The sequence below is a fragment of the Paramacrobiotus metropolitanus genome, unplaced genomic scaffold, assembly GCF_019649055.1.
Source record: "Paramacrobiotus metropolitanus isolate TYO unplaced genomic scaffold, Prichtersi_v1.0 Parri_scaffold0000031, whole genome shotgun sequence".
NCBI classification, from domain to species: domain Eukaryota; kingdom Metazoa; phylum Tardigrada; class Eutardigrada; order Parachela; family Macrobiotidae; genus Paramacrobiotus; species Paramacrobiotus metropolitanus.
The window spans coordinates 1,083,828-1,101,151 of NW_026570251.1; the positions used below are offsets into that span (position 1 = coordinate 1,083,828).

Consider the following 17,324-nt stretch of genomic DNA (forward strand, 5'->3'; position numbering starts at 1 on the left):
ATCATTCTTCTTACAATAATCACAATAAATCTACGTATTACCAAATCTACTTCCTATTTAAATTTTCGTTCGCAGCATAGCGAAGGTGTGATGGCGTACGTAAGTCTCAGAAAACGTAGGTGCCTCGGTTTTACGACGAGGTAGTTGTGGTCAAAATCAGTTAGCTGAGTGAGAGTCTCAGTGTTACAGGTTTTTTACGTGGCTCTTCTTTTTGGATCATTCCCTAAATCAGACGACGCTGCCTGCGTATAATGAAGGCAGTTTGAATACTAAAAAATAGTTATTCAAATAAAAATGATTCAAAACTGATTCATCTCAAGAACGAAAACTAAAGAAAAAATATTTCAACTGGTAAAATAGTATAACATGCACGAACAATGCGTTACTTTTGTTATTGGCTAAGATTTCCATAAATTTCTTGATCCATTGGCTGGCTTGTGCATTTATACCAATTTTTTGCCGAAAAGCCAAAGAGCTCCAGAAGATTATTTGCATTTTTGGATGGCGGCCGATGAGCGGAAACACGAATTCCAATACGTTGCAGAAAAAATTATATGCTTTATGGTGGTGAGCACGTGTAGCGCCGGATCCGTTTGGCTACATTGGCTGTTATTAAACGTCGGCCATCAGCGTTACCTTATCGAATGATAGGCCCTGGATCATAAATATTTCGGAAGCAAATGGGTGCGAATCGTCACCCTTTTTCCAAATAACATACCCTTTGACAACTGCCACTCCTTGGTCATTTCTTATAAAACATTGCTGCTACATTGACCTTTCAGCCAACTTAGTAATAGTGTATCTTAGAGGAAAGAAGCGAAACCTGCATAAAACAGGGGGATGGTCGCTGTGGTCTTTTTGCGGTCGCATTCGTTGCGGACTCATTAGCAAAGAACTTCGGAAGATGTTAAAAGGCTTCTGTTTTTGCAAAGTATGCCGAGCAAGGCCACGGTAAGACTACGATACGACTCGCGGCAGCATACGACGACTCGTGGCCGCTGGAAATGTCCGCAGACATTAGATTTTGGTCACCTTTATGTCCTCGCAGCGAGAAATTGTCTTGGGACAACTCGATGCGTAACTATCGAAGTATTCGTATTTCGTTACGGCGATGCTTTGGTACCGCGACTGATGGGCTTCGAAAAACTATGTAATGGTGTACGGTATATGGCATGTAGCGAGGCCGTCTATTATGGCCATTCTCCACCAAAATCGAATTGTCTGTAGTCCTTAGGCATGAAATGCCCGCAAAACCGAATTTCTTGCTGCTTACGTTGTCTCACGAAAAACTGTGTTCATGATCAATTAGCCATAGAGCTTATAAGGAATTGCCTCGCGATTAAACTGGGGTGCGGCTTGAGCGTGTAAATGAAATTCAGTGCAAAGATAATGTGCTGCGACCGTGTTTCTCAACCAATAAAATAAACTTCACAGTCTACTGAACCGTAGTCTATATATTGAACATTCGAAAAAAATAATTTCGCGTAAGGTGATACGTTTATTACAGCTTTCCCGTAGCCAAACCCTGTTTGCACTTCCATTTTTTATTTTTAAAATTACGCGACAGGGCTTGCCATATTTTAATAAACAAGATTACAAGAACTATAAGAAGACACAAAATACAAAAACACCACAACGATATGAAAGGCCGAAAACGGGCCAAAATGCGGCTTTTGGAAAGAACACAACATTATGAGTGGAAACGAGCTCTTTACACGGACACAGTATAAGGTACACACACAAACGTCCATCAATAGTGCCGCCATTTGGAAACAGCTCTGCGCCGGCGTGTCTTTTGCTGATCACAAAGTAAATCCGGAATTCTCCACACTTCCGGTGACGATAGCTGCAAAACCGCACACACAATCATCACATCAGTTTTAAAGTATTAAATTTTACAGCATTTGCTTCATCTGTTTTATTAATGTTTTAATGTTTCAATATTATGAAAAATAACTATTAAATTAAATGCTGAATTAGTTAGTTAAATAGTTATTAATTTAAAAAAAGTAATTTATTATTAATATTTCATTTTCACCCCTAATATAAGAAAGTGACCTTTACACAGGAGCGTTAATAAATTTTTGAAATATCCAGTCTGTTTTTTAAGGAAATTTTAATTGCAGCTGTTGTTAATAAAAAGTGACCTTTACTCAAGCACGCGGAATTACAACGTACCGCAACCCGTGTTGAAGTGCAGCTTCATCATGTCGGGGCTGCGGGACGCCGGGGTGGCCTTCTTGGCGTGGGCGCCTCCGGTTCCATTGTTGCGACCGTTATGGCGTCCCTTGGGTTTGCCGCGCGGCGAGATCTCCACTTGGTACTTCTGGCAGGGCTGCAGTGACGTCAGGGTGTAGGAGTTCTTGTTGCCTTCCACCATCTGGTAGCTGTGCGACGACGCTTCACCGTAACGGGGATCCTGGGTACGAGAACTGCACCATGCATTTTTTAAATTTGTTTTTAAATTGGCGCACAATATTTTACAGCAATTCCATTATTTCCATATGCTACTTCGTATTTTGTTAACATTATTCGATCTTTTAATAAAATTTATTCCCACAAAAGAAAAATAATAATTTGATTTCATTTACACTTGAATTTGAATTTTTAAGAAAAATATGGTTCAAATTGTCCGTATATTCCTAATACCGGTAGACTGCATAATTTAAACATCGCAATGAAATTTACTAACACTGTGGGCGAAATAGAAAATTAATAAATAATATATGCGAACCAGTTCTTGTGATTTATTATATTTTTAATCCTTTTATTTCGCAATTACCGTTTAATACGTTTTTATTTTACTGTAATAGTTACTAATAATTGTAAGATTTACGTATTCGCGAGTTTGGCAATAACTTTAATTTAAATATTAGTAAAAGAAATAATTATTTTCATTACTTTTAATTAATAATTAATTACTTAATTTTCTCAAACTATTTTTTTATTTTTTTATCAATTTTTATTTTTTTGTATGTTTTTAATTACAAAAACCTTTTTATACGGTTTGTGTGTCTTCTAATGATGTCTGCTGACTACCTCCCTTTAATATCACAATACTTATAATTAAACTGGTTAAAGTAACTGCAGCCGCTGTTGACCTTTCGTTGCGTTCGGCACATGCCGCTTACCATCCAATAATCAAGGCGATAATGCTTGACATCTCCCGCTTCATGGGGCGGCTCCCACTGCAGCTCGAAAAACACCGGATTGGACAGGGCGGGCTTGGGTGTCAGCGGCGGACCCACATCCGGCATTTCGGTCAGAAACTCCGGGCCGCAGGTCTGGCCGGAACCGCCGCGGCCGCTGATGCGGGTATTGACGCGGAAGCGGTAGCGTTGGCTGGGCTGCAGTCCCGTGATGGTGTAGGGCGACCAGCGGTCCAGGAAGCGGCTGGCGGCGTGCTCGAAGGGCTGATCGGCCAGCGCGTACTTCACCTCGAAGCCCTCCAGGTCCAGCTGGCTGCCGTCCTGCAGGATGAAGTCGAAGAGGATGCTGGTGGCGCTGCGGTCGACAATCTCCGTGATGCAGGCGTCCGTGCTGTTGGTCACTATGCGGGTAAAAGGTCACGCAATTTAAACCGGTTATATACTCGTTGTAACAACCAGTTCATCAATAATATTATTAAATTAATAATAATATAATAATAATACAATAATAATAATAATAAATTTAAACCAAATTTATTGATAATATTTAATTAATAGTTTAATATTTAATTATTATTTAATTTCTTTGTTGTAGTTTGTGTGTTTTTTCTAATAATTTGTCTATTGCATTTTGACTTGACCAATAAAAATTGAACATTAATTGTTTTATTAATATTAGTTTTTAATGATTTAATATTTAATAGTAGATTTTTTATTTTTTATTTTAGTTTCAGCCTCTAATTAACCATTTACAGTAACAGTTATGTTATAAAACCTTTAACAGTAATGAACACGTTGGAGTATTTTTTCAATACTTACGATGGTGGCAAAATGGAGATTATTATTAAAGTTATTAAAAATTATTAAAAATATTAAAAATTACTAAAAGTTATTAAAGAATTTAAAATTACTGAAGAAAGTTACGTATTTTAAAGTTTAATTTTATCAAAAATTAGGTTTATTTTTAAAAAGTTTAGAGAAAAGGACTAAAAATGAATGGGTAATTGACTACTAGTTTGTTATGTTAAATTTTCTTCGATAGTTGGTTTAAACTGCTGGAAACCCCGTAAAGCAGAAAGGCTAAATAGCCGGCACCATACCAGTTGGGGTTATGAATGTGATGGCTAGTGGAGGACTTTGTCCGTGCTCATTCTTGGCGTACACCATCGCGTTATACTTCGTACCCTTCTCCAGATTCTGCAGATCCGCAAAGTCCGCCACGGAGTTAACCACCTTGAATTCCACTTCATCAGTCTGCAATTGATAGACTTTTTCGTTAACATCTAACAAGAAATAATAAAGGTCACTCCTATGCGCCCCTGAATTTTAGCGCCCATAGTAATTTTTGCAGTGCGATGCACTGATGAACACCTATTAACATCTAACAAGAAATAATAAAGGTCACTCCTAAGCGCCCCAAAACTTTAGGTCGCATATTTGGCGTTTCCGGATCAAATCTGGTTAGACGAAAACTGATCGACTGGACGCAAAAAACAGCTTTCGCAAAAAAATTAAAAAAGACTGGGGGAAAATTTAAAAATAGAATGCGGTGGTGAAATTGATTTCCCACTCGTAGGAATTGTACAGAGTACAAGAAAGGCAAATATTGAAATAAAAAATTATTTACCGGAATTCTTGGGCCGCATAGCACTTTCGTTATTATTTATTTATAATATAGAATCGTGCTTTTAATTTAAATACAGTTACTAATTATTAATTATTTTAATTTAATTATGGCTTTGGTATGATCCATATAATTATTTTTATAACTGGCTTGAATTTGCCAGGATTACATGATTAATGGAAAAAATCGCTGTATATAGCGCACGCATACATCGGCCAATACCTAGCTGGCGCCGAGACCTTTACCTTTTTATAATAGACATCGAACCCAGTTACTGGGGCGCCGTTATCCATGGGCTCCTTCCACTGCACCCGGTAGGTGACCAGGGAGTCCTTCAGCGGGACGGACGCCGGGATCTTGGCCTGTTGCGGCCCGCGGGTGTCGTTCTGCTGGCCGCCCTCCTGGGCGGGCCCCTGACCAGGACTTTGGCGGCCGTCGAAGCCGGGTGGGAAGAACTTCTGATTGGGCTGGGCGAAGCTCGGCTGGTCGGTGGCGTTGCCGGGGCCGGTGGCGTTGGAGGCGTCGGGGGCGGGGCTACCGCTGGCGTCACCGCCGGGACCGCTGGTTGTCTGCTGAGGATCCGGGGAGGCCGGGCCGGCGCCGTCTTGACCTGTTGGAAAATATATCAATTTATTGCAGTTCAGTATATGAACTTTTACGTAGTACAGTATTGCGATTTTTCCCGATTTTTAATGTGAGAAGTTTATCATTTTGTTAAGAGAGATTTTAATTCAGGCATTACTGCATCCATATAAAAATGCCAAATAAATGCTTGACGTCAGCAAACGGGAGCGATCATTAATCGAAATTAAAATCGGGAGCGATCATCGAAATTAAAATTAACAGTATTGTCAAAAATTTTTTGCTTCTTTTATATTTTCACACAGTCCACAGACACAATTGCGGTATGCAGTGTGCACATTCATACAAAATAAGTACTACCTAGAATTAAATATTCGCTTCCTTTCATGAGCAACCTAATTTTTCGCTTGTTTCTAAATTACTTATATAAATTTGTTTTTAAGTGATTAATCGCAATTTATCAATCAATCGAATATTTTTATAATTTATTATTTCCCTACATAATAACAACACCTATCATGCAGTTCGTTGGAAAGGGTCAAAAAATAAAAAGCGTTATTCGAAAATTTGTGCATGGAATTTGATTGAAAGACTGGCATGGAAATTTGTGTCTGAAGCCGGCAGACGAAAGTAGAACAAAAGGAAACCGAATAAATTGCTGCTAACGGCACACGTTTGTCGTCGTGCATTCACAAATGAGAATCAGAATAAAAAATAAAATTAGCAATTCCATCATAAAACGAATCTGCAAATTATTAAATTATAAAATTTAAGAGAACTTTAAAATCACCATAAAATGAGAAGAAAAAATTAACACAAAAAAATGAAAAAATAAAAATTGTTATAAAATAAATAAAAAAATCATTATAAAATTAATAATACCGCGATAGCAGTTGCCAATGCATGGCGCTAAAGTACACGATTAAATACATATCAAAAAACAAATGGTAAAAAAGGTGTTAATTAGGCTACTATTGGCAAAGGGCTTCATCTTCATCAATAGGCCTTCAAAGTCAGACAGCCCTAGACACCACAGCAACAAGACAACCGCGATTCTCATAGCCAACGCCCTTTTGAAATATTAACTTTAGAAATACGTCATAAATCAATAAAAATGTAGTACGTACTGTTGACCAGGCCAACGACGACCAGCAGCACGGCAACGGACACGGTGAGCATGGTTAGGGAGAAACGGTGTAAAGGTCACTTTGGTATAATTCTATGCAAATCGTCTGCCTGTTCTATAGATGTGAGAGGAAATCGAAATGCTAGAGAAATGTCGCGACTGGAGAAACGACACGCTGGCAAATGTGTTCACGGGAAAGCCCGGTCCTGCTGGATATATACGGCAACGGGAGGCGGGATCGCGACCGTCGTTGCTAAGCAGCCGTGCGTAAAATTGCAACATTTTATTGTACATGGGCTATTAATCATACGTACATGGATGATGTCATGGTTCTGTGTGAATACAGATTTTGCAGTATAATTCTGATTATATTTTTCGGTATGGAATTTACCCACGTGAATCATGGCGTCTGCCCTGTTTCGTCAATGGATGACGCGGGGGGCGTTGCACTTGTCAGAGACACCTTTATTAGCAATTAAATACTTTACACTTATAGAAAATGTTTCTGTACATTAGAATGGTAATCGATGTACTGATCTGCGTCCACAAACGCATCTTTCTCGGACAGACGGTTATAAATGCCACAAAGGTCACCATTTCAAACAGCTCGCCGTCAAATTATATAGCAAGCAGAAAAGTCAGTTTTTATTATCCAAAGACAAAATAAAATGAAGCAGAGCTCGCTCAATTAATCGCAAAATTAATTTTATGTTGCTCGAACATGTAAAGTTCATCTTTGTTCGCGTCTTCAGTAATGTTATTAGATAGTAAGTAATTTAATTACAAGTAGATTTTTTTGCTCCTCGTATGACTAGAAACTTATTGTACATAAAAAGAACACACCGAAATTTATTTGTTTACAATTTTTATCACCGTGGTTTCCGGCTGTAGAATTGCTAAGATGCAGCTATTCGCAGCCATATATCAAAGCAAATACAAAACAAAATCACACTACTTACTTTTCTTCCGCTGCTTAAATTGTTGTAGTACTTCGACGCACCACTAATTCACCTCAGATAGAACTGTCCGCATATGGCGGTTAAATAAAATTCATTAAGTTTGCAAAGAAAATTCACTGAAAATTTAATTTCTCTGCTTGATGTCATACTAACTACTATTTTGAGCATTCGACTGCGCGATTGAGTGAACACACTACTATGCAGACGGCATGGCACTGGCTGACCTTTACGGCACACTTATTGTCTACGTGCACGGCACAGTCGTTCTCGCCGGTGGCGGATGCGTTTGCCCGGAGTCGCATCGCGCCGGATGTGCTGGACACTCCGCCCAATATGATCCTTGCTGTGAGGAAGCGTAGTGTATATTGTAAAGATTACCCTCATATTATGTGTGTCTTATTTTTTGTGATATAGTATTTTTATTTTGTATTTTTTCTGTTACTATTTGTTTGAATTCCTGTGTCACCGGTACTTTGCGCTGCTCTCCAGCATTTTGTTTTTAATTTTGTTTAGCTTTTTAGCATATTGTTTTCCTTTTTATTTTTAAAAACTATTCTCATATTAATCAGGTTTTATAATTGTAACGATTTTAATTTGTATTATTTGTACTGGTAGTATTATTTATTTCATTTCTGTATATTATGCCCACACGTGCTACTTTTAATGTATTGTTTTTTATCAGTCAGTATAAATTTCTTCAGTTTACTTTTGTGCCACTTATTCTTGCTCGATCAGTGTGCGTTTTCATGGAATGGATCGTATAATTTGGAATATTTTTAAAATTTGCGAAGCATTAATTGATCGCCAGCTGAAAAAGTACACGTCTGTTGTAAATTCAGGAAAAGGTCACCGATTACTTATCCTGATTAGCATTACTTTGCATTAATAACAATTGCCTAATCAATAACAAGTATTAAATAAATACCGCCGTGAGAAATAAAAATAAGTGCCGTGAGAAATAAAAATAAATAAATACCGAATAAAACAAGATTAATACCATACAAGTGGCAATCATCGCCGCTTTCGTCGCAGAAGCCACAAGGTGTCATACTGTATATCCTAACAAAAACTTATTCCGATCAACGTTAGTAATTTTTGCTTAAATACACTGTTTAACATCGCGAACTGTCAACGTTTGCAGGCGGCATTCGGCAGTCATCCCGTGCAGCTGGGCAACGAACTGACGCCGACGGATGTCATTAACCAACCGGTCCTGGTGTGGAGCTACCTGCTGCCGGCCACGCGCGACCCGCCCCTCTTCACACTGATCGAACTCGGTATACACTAATGAGAACAGCCGCAGCGTGATATCTCTCCATCATTTCGAACACTTTAATTTTCGAAACACCGGAAAATTTTAAAAATAAATTACAAACGGACTAGAAGAAAATGATTATGTAAAATTGATTAATTTTATTTCCTACACTGAAATGTTGCTGCCGTACAACGCCAGAATATTCTAGAATTAAATTACCAAAAGCTTAAATTTCTGACGTGCTACGCAAATTTAAAATAAACTGAAAATTGATTAGAAAAGAAATTAATAACAAAAAATAAGAGTGTTCCTGTGTTGCAAATTGTGACCAGTGTATTTTTTACAATTTTATTTTTGAACTGAAAACAGATTTGGACGCTCCCACCGCCACTAACACCAGCTTCCGGTCAGTGCTGCACTGGCTGGTGTACAACATCCCTAACATGGATCTGGCCCGTGGAACGATACAGATGCCGTATACCGGCAGCAAACCCGATGCCAACACTGGTGAATTTTATAGTACCGTTATTTCACAACGTCCAAATTCGGCACTGTTTTCAATAAATTCAGTTTCTTTGCTGTAAATTCCATACATGGACGCAGAATATTTTACATGGTAATTAGGACATAATAATGTAAATCTGACATATATTTATTCATAGTTGATTTTTATTTTGATTCTATTTTCATTGATTAAATATTGTTACGGCTGTGTTTTTGATAACTATGACAGTTAAAATAAGGAGTTATTCTAATGAATTTATTAGAATAAAAATATTTGGTTTTAATTTTAATAAAATTTACCAAAATTAGTTAGCCTACCATTAAATATTTTTTATTTTCACATCGTCGCTGTTTAAACTGAGCATTCAGATCTTGGCCTAGATCGTTAATAATGGCTGACACGCTGCCCAGAAAAACTCGTGAAGCGAATAATAATTTTTTATACTGAGTATGCGTGACCTTTGCCTTTTCTTTTGCTGCAGGTCTGCATCGCTACGCGCTGTTGCTGTTCCGACAGCCGGCGCGACTAACGCTGCCCCCGGTGGGCAATCCCAATAATCCCGCCGCGCGGATCGGTTTTGATCTGCGCAGTTTTATTCAGCGGTACAATCTGGGTCAGCCGGTGGCCGGCAATTTCTACGTGGCACAGGCCGATGCCTACTCGACGCTATTCTGGATGCTGGCCGGCACACCGAAATGATAAGAAAAAAATCGTTGTTTTTTGCCAATAAGAATCACCGAATGTTTGATTGAGCTAGCGTTTTTACGCAATAAAAAATAATGATAGGAAACACTGCGATTTCCGGTGGCCGATGTATTATGATTAAAACCCAATTCTACGATTTTGTGAATCGAATCTGAAACGGGATGTTTTGATACTTACTCGTACCGTAGAACTTTGCATTCTTATTAAGTACTTACTTAATTATGCTGTACATTGGACAACCAGTAATAGCACTGCCGTATTAAGGGAAGTGGGCCGGTACATGGTACCGAATTCGTGTACATGCACGAAAACTTTTACTTTCGCGCACTCCCAAATACATTTTTGTTTCGGTTTATGACATTCTGTAGCCAGGAGATTTATATACACTGGCGCGAAAACCGTTTGTGCGCGCAACATCCGGCTCGGGAATAATGTGTGAGGAGGAGTGGCCTCTCCGTTCACCCGCGCACAGGCGGCTGCTAAGTTGTTTTGCTGTTTTTGCCGTGTTTTTCTCCAGACGCCCTAGCAACGCGTCTTCTGTCTGCCTGGTCTCCCGTGGCTTATATTCCTTCACCACCAGACGTTTTCCCGTTTCTCCAGTTCGACATTTCTCTAACCGTGCGTGCCGTTGCGATTTCAGTTCACATCGCTAACACTGTCACTGTATCGTACGATTTCTAAAGAACGACCCCCGTGACCTTTACGCGCTTTTCGGTAACCATGCGCAGCGTATCCATTAATGCCGTGTTGTTAGCCGTCCTTGGTGGCCTTGTCAGCAGTACGTATTGCATTTCCTTCCGTTTGTATTTGTATCACGTTCTTTTACATCGTGAATGCGTTCAAAAAAGGGCGTTAACGTTGGTTTCGGGATGATTGTGTGACTTGTGTCGTTGCTGCGACTTCGATGTCCTCTGTACAGCTACCTACGGTGGGCTGATTACTAGCATTTAGAATAGGTTGGCTATGTGTTTAAACTCAAATTCTAAACCATTAATCGATTAGTTTTTCTTTGATTGCGTTTGAAATGAAAACTGTAATTATCCAGTGCATGTAAGTTGCTGCAACATACGATTATTTCATTTTAATTTGGTTACTCTTGCATGTTGCCTACGTATACACTGTAGCCCTACAGACATGCATGTAAAATTTGTTTGCTGATATCAGCAAGACACGGGTTGATTTTGTTTAAGTCTGTACCAAAACCTTTAAATACTGTATGTAAATCACCGTGCCCGTTTCATTGGAGCTGGCGTCTGACAATCGAAAGCACAAAATGTAGTTAAAATTTTAACTATTATATACACAGACAATTTATGGTTAGATTTATAGATTTTTTCGTATACATGTAGTTATTTTTAGTATTATAGTATTTTGTTTTATAGTCTTGTATTTATACATATCTGTCTTCCTAACAAAACAACATACACAGAAATGGTCATATAGTTTTCAGAAAAACGAACTCTGTCATTAAACTTGAAGCTATTCAGCAGCTATTCATGTAGTGCGAAACATGTGCGGTCGCACCAGTGACCGGTGACCGGAATATGAATAGCGAAGAACTGAAACAGTAAAATATCGAAAAATTATACAGAAGGCAAATATTTGAGACCTGACTGATACATTATTGTATCAACAGGCAAGGACGGCATCAGTCCGGGCTCAGCCGATCCTCAGCCAACAACCAGCGGTCCCGGTGGCGATAGGTCCGTCAACGACGCCGCGTCATCTAACGACACGCGCAGCGACGCCGGCTACGACACCACCCGGCGGAAGACCGCCCGGCTCCCCGACGACGACCAAGATTACGCCACCCGGCCACCGCTGCACCAGGCTAAGGTCACTGCGTCTGTTCCGCTGAAACAGTCCCTCGTCACGTACCGGCTGCAATGGAAGGACGCACCAGATAACGGCAGTCCGGTGGACATGTACTGGATCTTCTGTAAACAGGTAAAGGTCGATCGCAGAGCAGAGGGCAAAAAACGGTTAGCTTTATGAAAAACCAATAAATTTTCCTTCCATTATAAAATTTTTTTTTAACATAAGGTTTTTTTATGAAATTCGTTGCGCAGATAGGTTACTTTAATTATACAAACTTAAAATATAGAAAATTAATAAGCATATTTCCGGGGCCATGTCGTCACGGCAAGGCAAATGCAACCACGTGTACAGTAATGCTTTATGGCTCGTAGGCTCTGTATGCTGTAGTTTGCTGTATGGAGCGCTATCTTATGAGTTCAAAACAATCAGATTATAGCTTAAAAGAATGCCTAGAACTTGGATCTAGAACTTCCTGATCGAGGGCTTGGATTTGACATAACAGCAAACAGCATGAAAATAATTTCATATACATTTTCTTATTTTTCTCTTTTTTTATTGCGGTACTTTTTCAGTCATGATGCATTAATGAATTCTCGCTTTGACAGAGAGATGAACCGCCGATTGGCCAGCCGAACATGGTGAGCTCCGTGGCGGACTTTGTGGATCTAAAGGGTCTGCAGCCGGGGGAGATCTATGTGGCGCTAGTGCACGCCCAGAATAAGCACGGATTCAGTTCCCCACTGGCCATCACTTTCAGAACCCAGTCTGATAAGCATACTGCTTAGGGGAAATGGCCCGGTACATAGCGTCAAAAATGGGATACATACACTAAAACTTTCGCTTGCGCGCACTTCGAATCATTATTTTGTAATACTTTATGTCATTCTAAAGCTAAATGATTTGTATACATTGTTCTGAAAACCGTTTGCGCGCGTAACATCCGGTTGCTGAGATATGTTGTATTAAAATGGGCGAAAAGTTTAAATTTCAAAGTTTCAAGAAGATCGGATAATAACCAGACTTTTGGTACACAGCAATGCATTTAAACTTTTCGCCCACTTTAATACACCATATCTCAGCAACCGGATGTTACGCGCGCAAACAGTTTTCAGAACAATGTATACAAATAATTTAGCTTTAGAATGACATGAAGTAATACAAAATAATGATTCGGAGTGCGCGCAAGCGAAAGTTTTAGTGTATGTATCCCATTTTTGACACTATGTACCGGGCCATTTTCCTTAAGGCTGTCAAGGGTTTTGTTTCTTTTTGCTTTTCTTAGGTTGTCAAGAAGTTTGAGAAAATTAGAAATCCCTGAATTCCCAATATTCCATCCATTTTTAACTTTGTCTTTAGAAATTTCTTCAAGTGAACTAAAAAAATGATTATTATTGGCCTAGTACTAATTGTTATTAATATCTGCTTCATCCTGATTATTATTATTTACCTATTCTAAAACTATTATTAAAACATATTCTTGGGAAATTATATATATGTATTAAAAATTTTTATTCAGTGATGATCCGAAATTTACTGTTCCATATTAGCGATTAGAAACCACCTACAGGATGACCCTTGGTGTTGTACAGTGGTCAACAGCACGGACGTACGTAACCAAATTATATGGTTCAATTTTGTTAGTTAACGGTTTTATCGTTACTGTGAATTAATATTAATTTTGACAACTATTATTAAATATTAACATTAAATTTGATTTAAATTTAATAAATTCAAATTACTAGTTTTTATCAAATTCAAACTTCTTCCTCTTATTTTATTTTGTTTATTTTTTATTTAATTTATTCTTTATGTTTTTGTAACTCGCTTTTTGGTACAGATATTTATTATTTAATTGTTTGTAACAACGTGTATAAGCTGCAGCTGCATGACCTTTAACCTGCACAGTGACCAACAGCGCGGACGCCTGCATCACGGAGATCATTTAACAACCTACTATTAAATATTAAATTATTTAAAACTTTTAATGAAAATTATTAAAAACTTTCACTAAAAAACTATTAATACATTTATTATTATTAAATATTATCATTAAATTTAATTTAAATTTATTAATTAAATTACCAGGTTTTTTTTAGGGTGACACTATAGGCACCCTAAAAACCCCCGTTTACTATAGGCACCCCTTTTCCGCATCCCGTTAATTAAAGGCACCCTTATCTTATTAATTGATTCTTTCGTACACCCTGTTGTTTATAGGCACCCCTATGAAACTTTAACATAATTGTAATGTTAGAATCTCGAAACGGTACCTGATCGCATAAGCATGGTGAAGCAGATAAGTACTGTGCTTAAGGATATTACAAAAACGTAAAAAAATCTTGTAAACAATGTTAAGCATGTATTAGCAGAATAAAATACGGGGTGCGAATAGGGGTTCCTATAATAAACGAGGGTGTAAGGGGGTGCCTATAGTGATTTCCTTTTTTTTATTTAAATAGTACAGATAATGCAATTAACGAACTGCTTGTAACACCGAGTATAAACCAGTTAAAATTGCATGACCTTTATCCCGCATAGTGACCAACAGCACGGACGCCTGCATCACGGAGATCGTCGACCGCAGCGCCACCAGCATCCTCTTCGACTTCATCCTGCAGGACGGCAGCCAGCTGGACCTGGAGGGCTTCGAGGTGAAGTACGCGCTGGCCGATCAGCCCTTCGAGCACGCCGCCAGCCGCTTCCTGGACCGCTACTCGCCCTACACCATCGGCGATCTGCAGCCCAGCCAACGCTACCGCTTCCGTGTTAGCACGCGCCTCAACGGCCGCGGCGGTTCCGGGCAGACCTGCGGCCCCGAATTCACCACTGAAATGCCGGGCGAGGATGTGCCGCTGCCGCCCAAACCCGCATTGTCCAATCCGGTGTCCTTCGAGATGCAGTGGGAGGCGCCCAGTGAAGCGGAGACTGTTCAGCACTACCGGCTGGATTATTGGATGGTAAGCGACTAAGCGGCATGTGCCGGTGTAACGGAAGCTGTCAACAGCGGCTGCAGTTTTTACTCAAAAATAACAGCGTTTTTTGCGAATAAAATAAACCAAATTAGAAGTAGCATTTGCAGTGAAATGTAATAAATATGCTATGAGAATTGCTTGCGTACTATTAATTTTTTTCAGGTTTTATTGTGATTCCAATTTGATATTTGCATAGTGCGGCATAATTACATAGCAATGATTACACGGAAAATTCAAATCAAGTTTACAGTTAAGATAATTAAAAATTTAAATGGTATGTAAGCTTATAAAAACTTAAATTATTTACATTAAAATAAAGTAATAAATAATAATCCTAAAATTTTTTAGTTTTCTACAAATTAGTGTACACCAAGTTGTTTAGTTTTATACCAACTTTTATGGTTTTATACCAAATTTATACGAGTACGATAATTAAAAATTCAACCAAAATTTAAGCAGGGAACAAATCAATTTATTTACATTAACACAAAACGATAAGAATAATTTTTTTAACAAAAATAAAAAATAATCATAATAAAAGTGAATTATTATTTTCAGGCCGCAGCATAAAAATTATTAATGTTAGTAAAATATGCTATGGCAAATGCGGTTAATTATTCCCCAACATGTAAAACAAGTTTAACCAGTGCATGGTGCAGTTCTCGTACCCAGAGTCCCCGTTTCGGTGAAGTGCCGGTACACTACTATGAGATGGTGGAAGGCTCCAAGACCTCCCACACTCTGACGTCACTGCAGCCCTGCCAGAAGTACCAAGTGGAGATCTCGCCGCGCGGCAAACTCAAGGACGCCATAACGGCCGCAACAACGGCGCTAACGCCACAAACACTGCTCAAGCGACCCGCACCGCCGACGTCATGAAGCTGCAGTTTACTACGAGCTGCGGTACGTGGTGACTGAGCGCTCCTGTATAAAGGTCACAAATTCCGTATACTAATATTGTGCACGGATAATTGCAGCTATTGTCACCGGAAGCGTAGAAAATCCCGGATTTACCTTGTGGTAACATGGCGGCACGCCTCATACAAATTCCCAAATTATGTATAACGACGTGCATGATTGGTTGATGGGTGCGTTTCTAATTGTGCCTTGTAGCCAAATACAAATCACAATTATGTACTCGTATAACAACTCTCACAATGTTGGATTCTTTCCGAAAGCCGGATTTCGGCGCTTTTTCGACGCTCCTGTCGCGGCAAATTCAAATTTACAAAAAATTCATTATAATTATATATGATATTGGTAACTAGAATATCTAGAAGTGTACGAAAATCTAACATATGATGAATTTTTATTAATGTAATTATGACTGTGTTTTTAATAATTATGACAGTTCAAATACGGAGGTAAATATGATGAATTTTTAGTTATAAAAATTCTCTTATTAATTCTAATAAACTTACCAAAATTATTTAGTTTATCAATACCTATTTAATATTTTAATATTTTCCCATCGTCACCGTTAGACTTCTGAGCGTCAAGTCCATGGCATACAGCATTAATACAGACTGCAGTAGCTCGCAGCGCTGCCGAGAAAACAATATTTATAAACCTAAAATAAATAATAGAAATGAAAGAATTTTATTTTCATTTACGATTTACGAAATATAAATAAACTAAATAAATAAATTTAAAAATTAAATTATTTCTAAAAATTAAAAATGATTTTATTACGAGGGTTGTTAGTTATGTTCTGTCGTGCGTATATTAGTTATGAAACTTAAAATATGAAATTATTATTAAAAAGTAGAGCATATCATAACTGTAATAGTAGGCTAATGGTCGAGTCAATGGGTGCTCTCGGTGGCACTCAGCGGGAGTCAGAGAACGACTCACTCGCACCAAATTTAATTCGCAAATTAAAAATGGCGCATTAACACCCGAACGTGGGCTTGCGCTATTTCACATTACAATTTTTTAAAAAAACTGGGATGCAACCCATTGACTATCTGAAGTGCTTGTTATGTTGGGGATTAAATGTTCTTCTGCGCGTGAACTACTGAGCGCTTGTCTTGTCGTTTTTATTCTGGAATTTTAACAAGGGATGGCGAGAGCAGATCGGAACGGTCTGTTTGTTGAGGAACCTAAAATAGCAAGCCATCCTGTTGCGCTTGGCAGACACCGATCCCCAAATGTGTTCGTCCGATGGATGGACAGGGAATCATAGACCAGATCCCCAGTAACAGATTCTGTATTGCGCGTGGATCTGACTTTCAGCGAGGCGGAGTACCGTCGGGCACCACTTGCGCTGACTAGTGGTTACTGGTGCTTTTGCAATTAATGCTCCGTAGCAAAGCCAAACTTCTTTCCTTTAGCCATCAATCCTAAGACTACACTCACGACAGATCCTGATTTGCTTGGCGCCATACTTGGTGGAAGCAGTAGAGCAGAACAGGGTTTTGTCAATGGAGTACGAGACCAAGAGCCAAAAAGCATTCGAAGAAACGTTTATGTTGGTGCGCCTCGCAGCAATGAAATTATTTGCAGAAGCCTTTTCTGTCGGAAATAACTATCAACTGTTTACAGTAATCTGCAAATACCTTGACAACTTTCTTTGAGAAAACGCGAAAAAATGGAGGCGGGAGTTGGTCGACTGGTGTAATTGGCACCA

General features: G+C 38.8%; 3 protein-coding genes across 4 annotated transcripts in view; 2 read left to right on the plus strand and 1 right to left on the minus strand.

The window, feature by feature from the left end:
- Positions 1-15,508, plus strand: part of LOC129588718 (uncharacterized) — a 40,896-nt gene extending 25,388 nt beyond the window's left edge. Inside the window, exon 5 of one of the 2 annotated variants that reach the window (XM_055483067.1) lies at positions 15,355-15,508. The gene's annotated coding sequence lies outside the window, so the exon portion shown is untranslated. The remainder of the gene's footprint in view (positions 1-15,354) is intronic. The other variant, XM_055483068.1, reaches the window with a different exon arrangement.
- Positions 1,525-6,686, minus strand: LOC129588715 (receptor-type tyrosine-protein phosphatase delta-like). Its single transcript, XM_055483061.1, has 6 exons — positions 6,483-6,686; positions 5,019-5,383; positions 4,250-4,403; positions 3,132-3,550; positions 2,179-2,419; positions 1,525-1,846 (listed from the first exon to the last, which is right to left on the minus strand). Exons 1-6 carry the CDS (start codon positions 6,532-6,534, stop codon positions 1,803-1,805), a joined length of 1,275 nt encoding a protein of 424 aa, XP_055339036.1. The 5' UTR covers positions 6,535-6,686; the 3' UTR covers positions 1,525-1,802.
- LOC129588719 (protein D3-like) lies at positions 7,392-9,995 on the plus strand. Its single transcript, XM_055483069.1, has 4 exons — positions 7,392-7,785; positions 8,582-8,717; positions 9,065-9,202; positions 9,682-9,995. Exons 1-4 carry the CDS (start codon positions 7,639-7,641, stop codon positions 9,897-9,899), a joined length of 639 nt encoding a protein of 212 aa, XP_055339044.1. The 5' UTR covers positions 7,392-7,638; the 3' UTR covers positions 9,900-9,995.
- Positions 15,509-17,324: the final 1,816 nt, after the last annotated feature.

Coding starts and splice junctions, on each gene's coding strand:
- LOC129588715 (XM_055483061.1), bottom strand. CDS start 6,534: ATGCTCACCGTGTCCGTTGCCGTGCTGCTGGTCGTCGTTGGCCTGGTC. Junction 4,404..5,018: donor TCGATGTCTATTATAAAAAG/GTAAAGGTCTCG, acceptor TATCAATTGCAG/ACTGATGAAGTGGAATTCAA. Junction 2,420..3,131: donor ATCGCCTTGATTATTGGATG/GTAAGCGGCATG, acceptor TCTCGTACCCAG/GATCCCCGTTACGGTGAAGC.
- LOC129588719 (XM_055483069.1), top strand. CDS start 7,639: ATGCAGACGGCATGGCACTGGCTGACCTTTACGGCACACTTATTGTCT. Junction 7,786..8,581: donor CGCCCAATATGATCCTTGCT/GTGAGGAAGCGT, acceptor CAACGTTTGCAG/GCGGCATTCGGCAGTCATCC. Junction 8,718..9,064: donor CTTCACACTGATCGAACTCG/GTATACACTAAT, acceptor AACTGAAAACAG/ATTTGGACGCTCCCACCGCC.